Source organism: Lineus longissimus, chromosome 5, assembly GCF_910592395.1.
Source record: "Lineus longissimus chromosome 5, tnLinLong1.2, whole genome shotgun sequence".
Taxonomy (NCBI): Eukaryota; Metazoa; Nemertea; class Pilidiophora; order Heteronemertea; family Lineidae; genus Lineus; species Lineus longissimus.
Genome location: NC_088312.1, coordinates 3,287,432 through 3,300,577, shown reverse-complemented (window position 1 = coordinate 3,300,577; position 13,146 = coordinate 3,287,432). Strand labels below are relative to the sequence as shown.

The 13,146-nt window shown below is 38.0% G+C and overlaps 1 protein-coding gene across 11 annotated transcripts in view; it reads left to right on the top strand.

Annotated features, from left to right (window-relative positions):
• The first annotated feature begins 65 nt into the window (after positions 1 to 65).
• Positions 66 to 13,146, top strand: part of LOC135487999 (dystrophin-like) — a 224,721-nt gene continuing 211,640 nt past the window's right edge. For 10 of the 11 annotated variants that reach the window (XM_064772343.1, XM_064772342.1, XM_064772338.1 and 7 more), the window contains exons 1-7: positions 66 to 156; positions 2,803 to 3,002; positions 3,738 to 3,779; positions 11,239 to 11,300; positions 11,441 to 11,533; positions 12,018 to 12,098; positions 12,758 to 12,850. In XM_064772343.1, coding sequence (XP_064628413.1) covers positions 2,879 to 3,002; positions 3,738 to 3,779; positions 11,239 to 11,300; positions 11,441 to 11,533; positions 12,018 to 12,098; positions 12,758 to 12,850 — 495 coding nt within the window. In that variant the 5' untranslated portion in view covers positions 66 to 156; positions 2,803 to 2,878. The remainder of the gene's footprint in view (positions 157 to 2,802; positions 3,003 to 3,737; positions 3,780 to 11,238; positions 11,301 to 11,440; positions 11,534 to 12,017; positions 12,099 to 12,757; positions 12,851 to 13,146) is intronic. The other variant, XM_064772341.1, reaches the window with a different exon arrangement.

Genomic DNA, 13,146 nt, shown 5'->3' with positions numbered 1-13,146 from the left:
TCATTTGTCCAGATCGAGGTCGAGGGTGCCTAGGGTTTCCTCACCTGGGGTGACCCAATGCATTGATCTAGTGTAAATAATTGGATTCAGAAAAAAGTTATTAACTTTGTGGAATTGATTTACTTGTATTGGAACGATTGTGGAATAATTTGTGCAGTAAGTATTTAGTGTTCATGGATCTAAGCGAGTGCATTTGTTAGATAGTTTGGTGTCCACATTGTCTGTGATCAAGCAATACTTTGACGATAAAAATCCACCCACCTTGCCACACTGTCACTGGCTGGCACGTGCACACACTGAGACTGTACATGACATGACATCACTCTACTCATCAGACATGCAGTGCACGCACTGACGAAACAGTCACAATACAGTACAGAAAAGTGAAGGTAACATTATATTCTTTCACCAGTCTCCTCTTTTCACTCATTACAGAGACTAATACTTGTAATGGTCGGCATTCACTCGTCATGAATGAACTAGATTTGGCCCGTTGAAGGCCTTGGCCCAGTCTCTACGGATTAGTGAGAAATGGTAAGGGGACTATAAAGGTGAATAAGCAGCTATGCACTATGCAGTTACTCGGCAATCCTGTTTGAGGAGACTGGTGTTTATCCACTACGTGACTCGCGTGGTCTAGTCCAACTTAGTCGAGACATGTCCTCGAGTCAACACGTTTAGACTGCCATCCCCTTTTGAAGAGATAAAAGTGGGGTTGAACAAGGGCAATTAAGACATATTTCTTCAATTTAGTGTAGGCGTTTGTCTTAAATTACCTGACAAACGGTCAACAATAAATAGAACAGGAGTGAATAAAGGGACAGAATATGTAGCACTAGCAAAGCCATTTTCAGCAAAATGACAACAAGACATAGCCTCTAGGGAGCTGGGAGGGGGCCGTGCGCAGAAAGGTTCGACCATTTTGTCTTCCCATATCGCTACACTCCGTACATAAATGTTTTGAAAGGCATGGATGAGTTAACTTGGCCTACTTCTAAATGTCCCACCATTTTTCATTCATTCTTTGACGACATTGACAAATTGTTCAGTTCTCATTTGGCATAATGGATCAAGATATGGCTTCTGTTTGTTCACTCTTTTATTGTCATTGTGTGGAAAATAAATAAAAGTTTTTAGAACAGCAATTCATTCTTTATGAATGGATTTATATGAGTTGTATGACTTCTGTTCAAGGTCTTCATGTTGACATCTTGGATCTCATGCCTGTCATGCACAGCTATACAACTCTCTTGATTCCAGTCGAAGTGCTAACTGCTTAGTTCAAACTAACCACAGAGCCATCACATCAGATTGGACAAGGATGTCCTTAATGCCATTCATTCCTTCAGCGAGAAAAAATCAGCTCATTCTACACAGAATTGGGCCTGAATTCCCGTAATAAATTCTTGATGCCAACAGGCTACATGTACATGTACAGAACATTCACCAGGCATTCCAATTTTCCGCCTGCTCAATCCAAAAGTCTTAGTTTTAATCAGGCCTATGATTTCTTACTATGAAGTCCTATTCCTTACTATAGACATGAGGATTTTAGATTCATTCTTCAATGGTGGGGTAAAAGCTTACATTATGCTTGTTAGTGTAATTCCGTTGACTTGGCCTGCTACTCTGCTGTTAAGAATGACTCAAAGAGATGATTCAGAGTGCTCACCGTCTGGTTAGCCAGCTTCATGTCAGAAAGTGATGGTTTAGCCAGTCCATGTAGCCAGTGAATCAGATGGCCTCTCTCTGTACTCAATACTGGAGCTTGGGGATTCTTTTGTTTGGATAGTCATGGTTCTGGTTGTCTATTCTGGTTTTATGGTAATGTTATGTGAATGTTATTTGAGAGTTACATGCATTTTATGTTATTGATTTAAGAGGAATCAGCGTTCTAGTTTGCTTTGCCTCTCATACCTTTAGAAGGCCTTCTGTTTAACCTAGGCTAGCATAGCAAAAGCATTGTGAATGAATGTCTAAATCCAGGGCACATCTCAGGCAATCGAGGACCAGTATGAACCACTTGCAAACTAGTTTTTGTTTACAACCACAGCTTGAATCTAGAGATGAGCTTTCAGCGCCAATGCTGAAAACGCTTTTCTTCAATGATTGAGCGATATCTTCCCAAGATGGTGTCTCTACCTTGGATATTTACGCCGTTGGTTAATAAAAGAACCCCAGGATGGAGCTGCTTAGCAGAAAACTTGTGGAGTGTTGAAGGCAGTGCTTTCTTTTCAGTTTTATACAGGAAGTCTGGCACAAAGTTTGCATTCTTCACTCAGTTTAAGGTTTGACTTGAGTTAAATCATTTAGTTGTGGCTGCCATCCTTTGTAGTCTGTATGTGATCACTCATTGTGTCTCCATGAAGTATAGGGGTTTAAATGGCAAAGAACAGTTTTCATGTGATATTCCATGACTTGTTGGCCTACGCATAGGCCCTATATCATGTATCTACCTCCCTTGGTAAACATTCCAGCTGGTCCAGATGTTCCGTGCAGTATCGAACATAACTGTTGTGCACAGGCCTAACGCCATATGATTTTCCACCTTGTGTTGATTTGCAATGAATTATGAATTGATTGAGAATACAATTACCTAGTTCTCAGTACACTGCCCTGGGCATTACAATGTGCAGTCATAACATATACTGTAAGTGTCAGGTTGAAAAAATGGCAGGTAATCTATCGAAAGCGTTTAAATGGATTTTTTGTTTTCAAGAGACTTCCGTAGAGAGCACAATACCTCCTCCTCAATTTCCTACTCCTAAAAATTAAACCCAATCTTTTCTTGATATCTTTCAGTTTCAACCAACCGGATTACTTGTGTGATCAAATTGATGGATAAGGATTATCATTCACTGGATTATGTGTGCATCAAATGATCAGAATGGCGGATAGTATGGAATCAGCAAGCAGTTCCAAATCAGGAACGCCCACTGATGTGGATCTAGATGAACTAGGACAGCTGGAGGAGTTCCAGCATAAGATACGTGGAGCTGCAGGTAAGTCATATACAGTAGGACTTCTTTTTCAAGGGTACTCTTGGGTCGATAAATCACCATTACATCCATTACACTTCATAATTCTACACGCATGCCTTTGTTGTTGACACTTCAAAGTTGTTTGGACTTATTTTGTTCAATGAATTGTACAGTGTTCAAACATTTTACTGCTTTGTATTTTAGTGAACGATTACAACCCTTTTAAAAAAAATAACGACAGGTAACCATCTTAAAAGTTTAGGCCTACCAATTTGTATTGGCATATAAAACTACATTTACATTCATCAAATTCATAGTTAGATAGATAAAACTTCATGAATGGTAAACATAATATGCTTGTTACTGTAAAAAAAAACTGTAAAGACCTCAACCCTGACGTTTTAACTTATATTATGCAAAGTAACACAGTCATTTGCCATATTCGTCCTCTTGATTTTCAAATGATAGCAGGCCTACATGTACTGTAACTAAGCTTGTGGTTTGACAAATCCTTCAAATTGAATCAAACTCTTTTGAGAAGTTGACATTCTGATCAAATTTCATGTACCATCATCTTACTTGCACAAACTGATTGGCAGGCTTGTAATGCACCCCAATAACAAATTTGTTAATGAATCAATTAATTAAATCAATTTTTTTTTCTCAAATCTGTAATTATGTTATTTTGAAAGTTTACCCCTAACAAAGTTCCAAAAATAGTATTTCTGGTTTTGACCTACTGCCTGTTTTTCTCAGAGAGTATCGACAGTCTACTTTCTGAAGCTCAAATCGACGAAAGTAAGTATGGTTTCAAAAGTGGCTTTTACAACTTTTAACATCCTTACTTACATTGTACAGTGCCAGAGATCCTTGCAACTTTAACATGTGACTAACTTTTTAAAACTGTCTTTAGTTGGTGTACATGTACAGTTTGTTTCTGGAGCAGTTGTCTGTGATAGTCCTGTTTTGTGTACTACAATAACGTGCCTACAATAACATGTATTTCCCTGTAATTTCTTCATAATAAATTAACAAAACGTTACTGTCTAACTCCACCTTAGCTAAAGTATATTAAGAATACACTGAATTTCACATGCAAGTTAAAATTATGATATTTGATGTGTGAGCACTCATAAAGAGGTTTAGCAGTGCCAAAATATCCCATAAAAGTAAAACAGTTCTTTAAATGTCAAACTGATGTAGAGTTCTGAAATTCGGCAAGTTTGTTTTGGGCAAGAACTAAATGTTGATCTGTCATGTCAGCACTTGGTTTGTGTTCAGCTGTTTCAAATGAGCAATGATAAGTTATTGGAATTCTTCCTGTACTTCCAATAGTTCCAATGGAACTGTCTCTAGTTTCACCTGTGTCTCAGTTTCTTAGACTCATGGTTTTCATATACCTGAGTTTCCTGTTTATACATTATACATGTATACTCAGCGCTATACTCCTGCACCTTTTAAACACTTGGCAAACTTGAAGAAACCGAAGTTCTCTCCGCCAAACGTCCTAAGATGTGGTGCGCATATTCTCGATATGATGGATATTGAAGTAACTGATTGGATAATGACTTCAGCATTTTACACCATTGACAAGCCTTAATGATGGCTTCGAAGGAATTTCGATGACGTGAGGAGTGCAAAAAGTTCTGATAACATTTCGAGCTTTCTTCTGTAGCCAATCGGTGAGTATATGATCAAAGTGCACTGCACCATCATAACCGTTGAATGAAGAGCAGATTTGATAGACATCATCACTTGCAGGGAATACAATTATGGGTCAGTTTCCCTAAAAATGTTCAATTATCATAATTTCCTCACAACCAAAAGGAAAAAGTTTAATTATCTGATGGGTGAGTGAAGTAATTTACTTCACTCACCCATTAAAAAAAAATTGAATGTGAAAAATCTTTCAAGAAAACAATTTGCACCCTACACTCTCCGTCCTGCCTCCTCTGGGGTTTGAACCTACGAACTTCAGCACTCTGGACACTCACACCCTACCACTAGGCCAGAGAGGACTTCCTGAAAGGCTCTGACCCCAGAGCATTCAAATACCAACACAAAAGCATTGACCAACACAACAGATGAATTGATCCATTGTGATTCCTTGATTGAAATGAAAAGAGCGTCTTGTCGATTTTTCTGTTGTGTTGTTGAAAATCGGTTTAACTTTTAAGGCATTAAAAAGTTTAGTATGCTTTTTGTGACTGATGATAGAATGTGTGATTTGAGCTTGAAAGTTAACAGAATTTGAATGTGTGATGATAGTTTCTGAAATTTGATCATGGATTGTAAGAAAAAAATTTCCAGAAAAAATATGGGAAAATCTAAATTTCCTTACAACCAAAAGTGAAAAGTTCAATTCTTTGATGGGTTGAGTGAAGTAAATAAAGTTTACTTCACTCACCCATTAAAAAAAAATTGTGCATTTAAAAATCTTTAAAAAAAAATCACACACTCCACTCTCCGACTTGCCGCCTCTGGGTTTGGAACCCATGACCTTCAACACTCTGAATGCTCCTACCCTACCACTAGGCCAGAGATGACTTCCTGAAAGGGACTGATCTCAGAGCGTCCAAATACCAACACAAAAGTATTGACCAATGTACAACAGATCATTGATCCATTGTGATTCCTTGATTGAAATGAAAAGAGCGTTTTGTCGATTTCCGTTGTGTTGTTGAAAATCTGTTTAACTTTTAAGGCATTAAAAAGTTTAGTATGCTTTTTGTGACTGATAGAATGTGTGATTTGAGCTTGAAAGTTAACAGAATTTGAATGTGTGATGATAGTTTCTGAAATTTGATCATGGATTGTAAGAAAACCATTTCCAGAAAAAATATGGGAAAATCTAAATTTCCTTACAACCAAAAGTGAAAAGTTCAATTCTTTGATGAGTTGAGTGAAGTAAATAAAGTTTACTTCACTCACCCATTAAAAAAAATTGTGCATAAAATCTTTTTAAAAAAAATCACACCCTCCGCTCTTCGACTTGCCACCTCTGGGTTTAGAACCCATGACCTTCAGCACTTTAAACACTCACACCCTACCACTAGGCCAGAGAGGACTTCCTGAATGGGTCTGATCTCAGAGCGTCCAAATACCAACACAAAAGTATTGACCAATGTACAACAGATCATTGATCCATTGTGATTCCTTGAAAGGAGCGTCTTGTCTATTTCAATTGTTTAGGTGAAAGGTCTGGTTGGTCTTTATTTGGCGTAGTATGCTTTTATGTTTGACTTGGTTTAATAGAAACTAAGCAGAACTCAATACTTTTATTGAGCAGGAAATTAGGGGGTGGGGGGTTAAATTTGGTATCTATCTCATAACTCATATTTATGCAATTGTTGTCAATGTTTTTCTCTTCTGACATTTGTCTGCAGAGGATGGACTAAACAAGCATGGGTGTTATATACCGCCAGGTAGATGGTAAAACTAATTTCACCTTAGCTTGATGGGAAACATTGTGCAAGTTTCTACAGATATCTAGGTATAAGTTGTATCTGAAACAACCTTAAAATCATCCTTGAGTATGAATGGTTCATTTTGTGAGTAAACCAATTTGTTAGTTTGCTCCTACCTCTGATGCCTTTTCTATCAGCTAGTTTGTGCTAAGTTGATTATCTTCCAAACAACCCAGGCTTTTTCTAAGCTGCCTGTAGCGCACTTCATTTTGGCCATGGTCTTGCTTTCAAGGGTCCCATAATGATATATTAGTTCTTTCTCCAAGCTCCTTAATCAGACAACCTGTCCGTGGTACTTTTCATATCAATTTTATTCCCAACTCCGTGCTGCTATGGGAAAAGGTGACATAACCCAGCGTAGCTACAAAGTCACATGATAGCAATATCAAGAACACCACAGTTGGAGTAATAATAGATTTATCAGTGAAACCTTATCCCTTCTTAAAAAGCGTTTTGAACGGGCTGTTCAAAAGTCCCCATTTCGTAACTGTTTCATGATTGGTTTCCTTTTGCTCCTGTTGAGCTCCTCAAATTTCAAATGTTTTTCCATCTTCTGTTTCTACTGCTTGAAATCTTATCTCATTTCAACAATGAGTTTAGAACCCCCAGTTATTTTCATGTGTATCACATCACTTTATTTTCATGCAAAAGATGAGACTTCTTCGTTAGAAATGTCAAGACAAACATGAGCTCCCTGACAATTGTAAAAGGATCCACTCCTAAAATAGTTTTAATTCTTTCTCCTACAATGAGAAAACTAATCAGATCGTTTATTTATAAGTTGATTGATTTTGTATCAATATTATCCGGTAAGAACAAGTTGCTGACACGCAAATCAATGGAGATATTGATGAAGCCTTTGTGCATGAAATAACTAATCGTTATAGAGGTTGAATTAATCATCAAGTACCTTTAAGGTCAGTGCATAAACTTCCTGTTCCTTCTGAAACATTTTCCAGAGGACGATTTAAGAGAATGAAAAAATTAAATGAGTAATTGAGGAAAACCTCAGGTGCATAGCCATAGGATTCATCAGTGCAACCTGATTTGGGATCTTAAACTTCTGTGATTATGGTGAAGATAACCAGCTTGAAATGAAACAAATCTGACTAGACTTGAACCACATACAATGTAGGCTAAAATGAAGCTCTCTGCATCTCTGGTGGCAATGCAGCTTCATCAGAAGAATCTGGAGTCTATCAAAAGCTAGTGATTGTGGCCCTAAAATATCTATTTATTTTCATATGCAGATATAACAGGTGACCTAGGAGGTATAAACAAGATACCATAGACTGAAGCAACTACCTGTGACTATGAATGAATCAGAGTCTATTAGGAGAAAAATTCGAAATAACATGATATTTTGGTGAAAATATGAAGAAAATAAGTTGTTTAGTGCATTTTTACCTCTTGTGTTGCATACCAGAGTCATTCACATACTCCTTCACCTTGTTTAGGAGGAGGTACATGTACTCTTGTCTGTGTGTATATACTTGAAGAGCGGAAATGACCAGATAAGGCCTTTCGAGTACATGCTTCTTTGGAGGTATATATTGTACTTGTAGCGTCATACATGTCATAAGGGGATGCCACATGTCAAGAAAAGAGCAAATGGACTGATACGTAAATGTAGTCTTAGAGGGTTGACATTGTTGTATAACCTGATATTGATAATCTGCCAGATAATCAGCATTTGAAAGTCAACCTTGCGTAAAGGATCAGATTGGCATACTTTCCAGCATTCCTGACAATGACAGATGCAAATCATTGGTTTATTTTCTTGATCAATTTATTCAAAAGCTTTCCATGCACTAATGAAATATGTTGTCATTCGATAAGTTCACCTTGGTATCCACCAAAATCAATGTTACCAAATTTGTGGTGTGTTGACTCTTCAGTGTGTAAATGTTTGAAAATCGATACCTGAATTGTGATATGTATTATGGAGATACTCACAACTTGCATTGGGTTACACTCTTTGGAATAGGGTATTTGAAGTCATTATAGTACTGGCGTGGATCCTTTCATTAGATGTGACAATAAGAAAACAGTTCTTATACTAAAGGAACTGCTGATATTCCCTGTTGAGCCTAACAAAGATCGGTCTTGGTACAAGTCACAGAATAAAGCTTAAGGCCAAAGATATTGGCAGTATTCTGCCTACATGTATATTCAGACTCTTGAGGGATGCCAGCAGCTGGCTAGTCATTTTCAATCACCAATAAGAGTTATGAGAATAATCGATAGCCTTCAGCATTCCTCAATTTGATCCGAGCCAAGCCATGAAATTAAAAGGAAGATTGTATCTCTGTGGGTTTAAAGCCAAGCTACAGTTGGATGTTTTTTCTTTCCTTTACCGCAAGTAAGTCTCGTAGAAACTGTAGGGCAAGATACCTAGATTGAATTGGCCGATGATTGTCAAATCACTCTGAAGTTGAGAAGTGACTATTTGCAAAACCATTTCACCAGAAAACAAGTCAGCACATCTCCACTAAATATGATAAATGTAATTGCTGATGGAAAATGATAAATTGAAAAGTTTCTGAAACAGAATTTTAAAACGAGACAGTTCCCATTTGGACAAATGGACTATGAGAGATCCTCCAGACTAAACATTGATGACAATTTTTAAACAATTAATAAAGGAGGTTATCACTGAATAATAGATAATGAAATTAAACGACGCTTCCCGCTTGGACAAACACTGAGCGACAATTGAGGGCATGGTAACTATTGAGCGATTACTAACCGCTTACTTGACAGTCTCGATACTGGTCTGGCTCGACTCCAGAGGCTGGCTTGTGTGTGAATATATAGCGAGACTGCAGCGGTGCATTTGTCATCCACGTGTCTTTGTGTACATCGTTATCGCATGCTCTCTGACAAAGACATTGTCCGTGTAAACCTGCATGCATTCACTTAACAGCGCGTGTCTATGGACTTCTGTGCGCATTCTACGGACTACTGTCGGTGTTATTGAACCTTGTGTACATTAACATTGATACTACTTTGGATTCGGTTCAGTTTTTGTATGATTTCTGTGTTTATATCAGGATTAGGGGAAAGTATATCGAGTGATTGATCATTGGATCTTATTTTCATTGCCAAGATTTCTTTTGACTTTGAGACTACACTTTCTAAAAAAGTCTTCCTATTGTGTTTTTAGTGCATCTCTGTGGCTCAATTTGGCAGAAAATGTGATTACGTTGTGTTATGCTGGGGGTTAGGGTGCGTTATGTAATGGTCAAGTGCGAGAGCTATGATATTGATAGGCCATTGTGTGAGATTGTGTTGTTGAGATAGTACTTATCGTTGGTGTTATTGAGATTTCTGTCATGGTCTTGAGATGATAAACCTACATGTATATATATATCCTAACGGTGCTTGTCAGGGTTGTTTCGGGAGTGTATTCCTCAGGCCTTGGAATGAGACACCTCCACATGTCATTGTCATAAGGTTAAAACACACCAATTTAATTGAAGAATTGACAAATACTCTGTGGCCAAAACCATATTTCATGAATCAAGGTGATTTACCTTGGAAAATATCCATCTTCCCATCTTACATTATAATGATTTGAGCTATTTTTAACCAAACAGTGTGATATGAACACCTGTGTGGCTTCAGGTGACAAATCTCATGTCATTTCGAAATGGGTTATCTTCAAATTTAGATGACTGTGTATGTCACTCAATGTTGGATTCATGGACTGAAAGTCATGTCATGGAGGGTAGAGTAAGACACAGAGAGGGGAATGACAGACAAAAATAGCTCTTCTTGTCAGTATAGTTCAATGATAACGATGTCATTTCAGATTCCGTCACTGTCACTTTCAGTAATTCTTTCAAGTGGGAAAGACCTAGCCTGTGCTAGTTGGTAAAACTGATTGGCAAGGTTAATTGTCTGCTAGTATTACGTCCCAACAAAATTGTCTTCTCATTAGGCATAACAACGAAACTCTTGGCAGTGAAAGTGATTATGTTTATCGGTTTTCAGTTTGAAAAATGTGAAACCATCTTTGACTTTGACTTTTGCAAGCCTTTCTGTGCAGTCATTCGTATGTCCAACAAAGAACATTAATAGTGAACGTCTCACAAAATTTCATTCATTTGTGTGTCGGATTGTTTTCTTCTGGGATTCGTAGGCAGTATCTGGATCAAAATGGATCCAGTGTTGCCGTTACCTGCATGCATGTTGTCTGTTGCACCATCATGTGCCTCCTTGAAGTTCAGGAGGAGAAAGGGTAAGTTGGGATAATGAATAACCTTATACATGTGTAGTTCTAACCACAAAATATCATATTGTACTAATAACAGTTTGCAGCATGTTCTGATGTGTTGGCATCAGTTGGTACATCATACCAGGTTTCTTACTATATCACCTTGCTTACGCTAATAGACCCATAGTACTTCAATTACTCTCTGTGATAATTAGTCTGCCATGGTCTTGTGAGAGATCACATTAGTTGATGTGTTAGCTGGAGCTCTTCGAGTATATTTCAGTTGTTGACTGAGGTTATAGTGATAGTCATCCTACCAAATAGTACATGTACAAATGTTAGATGAATTTCCATTGCCTTTTACATGTCTTAACTCATCCAAACTTTGATTGTGTCCTTTGCCAGGGAATGATGCTGTGCGAACCCATTAACTTTCTTGCATGCAATGCAAACTATGAAATGGGTGTTTTTCCATTAGCACGAACTTTGCATTGTGCCGGCTTAGCTGTAACAGTTACTTTGTTGATTATGCTGCAGAAGAATTATGGAGGTTTTTGATTTGTCTTTGCAGATGAAAGAGAGGAAATACAGAAGAAAACGTTCACAAAGTGGATTAACTCTCAACTATCTAAGGTGGGTATAAATAATACAGACTATCTCAAATCTTTTGTTTGGTCACAACTCTTGATAGTTTCTGCATTATGATAGGCTAAGACTAAGACATAGGTTTATTCAACTGACATAAGATGATGATTTGCTCTCATCTTTTTCAGGCAAACCAGCCAGCGATAGCTGATCTTTTCTATGATTTGAGGGATGGCACACAACTACTGTCTCTTCTCGAAGTTCTCTGTGGAAGAACACTGGTAAGTGCAGTCAATATACATCCAATAGTTCAACTTCCAACCCTACATTATACTTGTTATATCAAGACGAATGCATCAGGCATCTTTGTGCCATGTTCTGATTGTGAATGCATCTGTTCTGATAGAGAACTATGTAAGCCATGCAACCATTCCATAGGACATGTGCTCAGTTTTACGCTGCCTCTTTACCTGTCTATTAGAAGCTCATTTGAATTCCGAGATGATCGGAAATTTCATCCTCTGGTTCGGGTTGCACTGAGGATCTGACTTCCTGCGTTTTGACTGTGGTAACGGAAACCTTGCGGTAAGTTTGTTGATTTGCCATCAATTTGCCATCAAGTTTCCTAAAATGGGGGGAGAAGGTACATCTATTTCCCTCCCTCCCCCCAAGATCTGGCTCTGATCATTGTGGCTGGGTCCTTTCAAGTTACTGAAGTTATAATTTCCTGTTGTGATAAAAGCCCATCATTCTTTGTCATTTCAGAAAAGGGAGAAGGGTCGTATGCGACTGCATCACCTGAATAACGTCAACAGAGCTTTGGAGTTACTAGAAGAGGAATACACTGTAAGTTATTATCATTGCATCGTGTTCATCAGTTTTTGCTTGAGAATATGATAAGTAAAATGATTCTGTAATAGATGAATGAATAGACTATGACAAGTGACCATTTTCCCTTCTACCAGATTGTAAGATGTTTGACCTACATTGATTTTGTTAAAAATAGTCAATTGGTAACACTGAATCCTTTAGATTTCTGCTTATGTTGCTGGTTACATACCTCTGCCTCCTATTTCATGGCCTCCTAGTGCACCTAGTAGAAATCAGTGTACCTACTCCAATCTTTACATGGTTTTACTGTCTGAGTGAAAGATAGGTTTACCAGGCAGGTACGTTGTATATCTTACATCTCGGATAGCTCATACCACAGGCAGGATATCATGTCTTGTTCTTGTAAATCTTGAGATCAGGCTCCTGATCCACGTCAAAGTCTAATGTGAGTTCTCTTGCAGGCACCAGTGTTTCATGCATACTGTAAGTTTTGTCTGATGAAGAACATGCTTTAAAATCTAGACCATGAAGTCTGTTTCCCCAGATGGCCAAAATAACTCTGTCCTGACCCCACTTTTATGATTTTGTAGAAAGAAAAAGAAAAAAACGAATGTTGTCAACACCCTAGTAGGAGCCGATCTGATTATCTGATTATCGTCGTTTCTGTTTTCCAGATCAAATTGGTGAACATCAGCAATAACGACATCGTCGACGGGAACGCCAAAATAACGCTCGGTCTGATTTGGCGCATCATCTCCCATTGGCAGGTGGGTGACGTCAAGTAGTCAGGCACTCCAATGGAGTGTTTGAGCATGATGTTAGGTATACCACTAGAAGATTATGAAGTAGAAGTCATAATCATTCGAGGCAATTATGAATGATATTTCTTTATCATTTGTACGCATGGACTGATCTAGGGTTTCTCTTCTGCTCATTCTATTCCCCTTCTTATGTAACGCAAGACAAGTGATGCAACACCGACGATCAATAGCTAATAGTGATGACTTTGCATGAACAAAACGCTCTTCATCCAATATGTCCAGCCTGAAATGTATTTGTACCA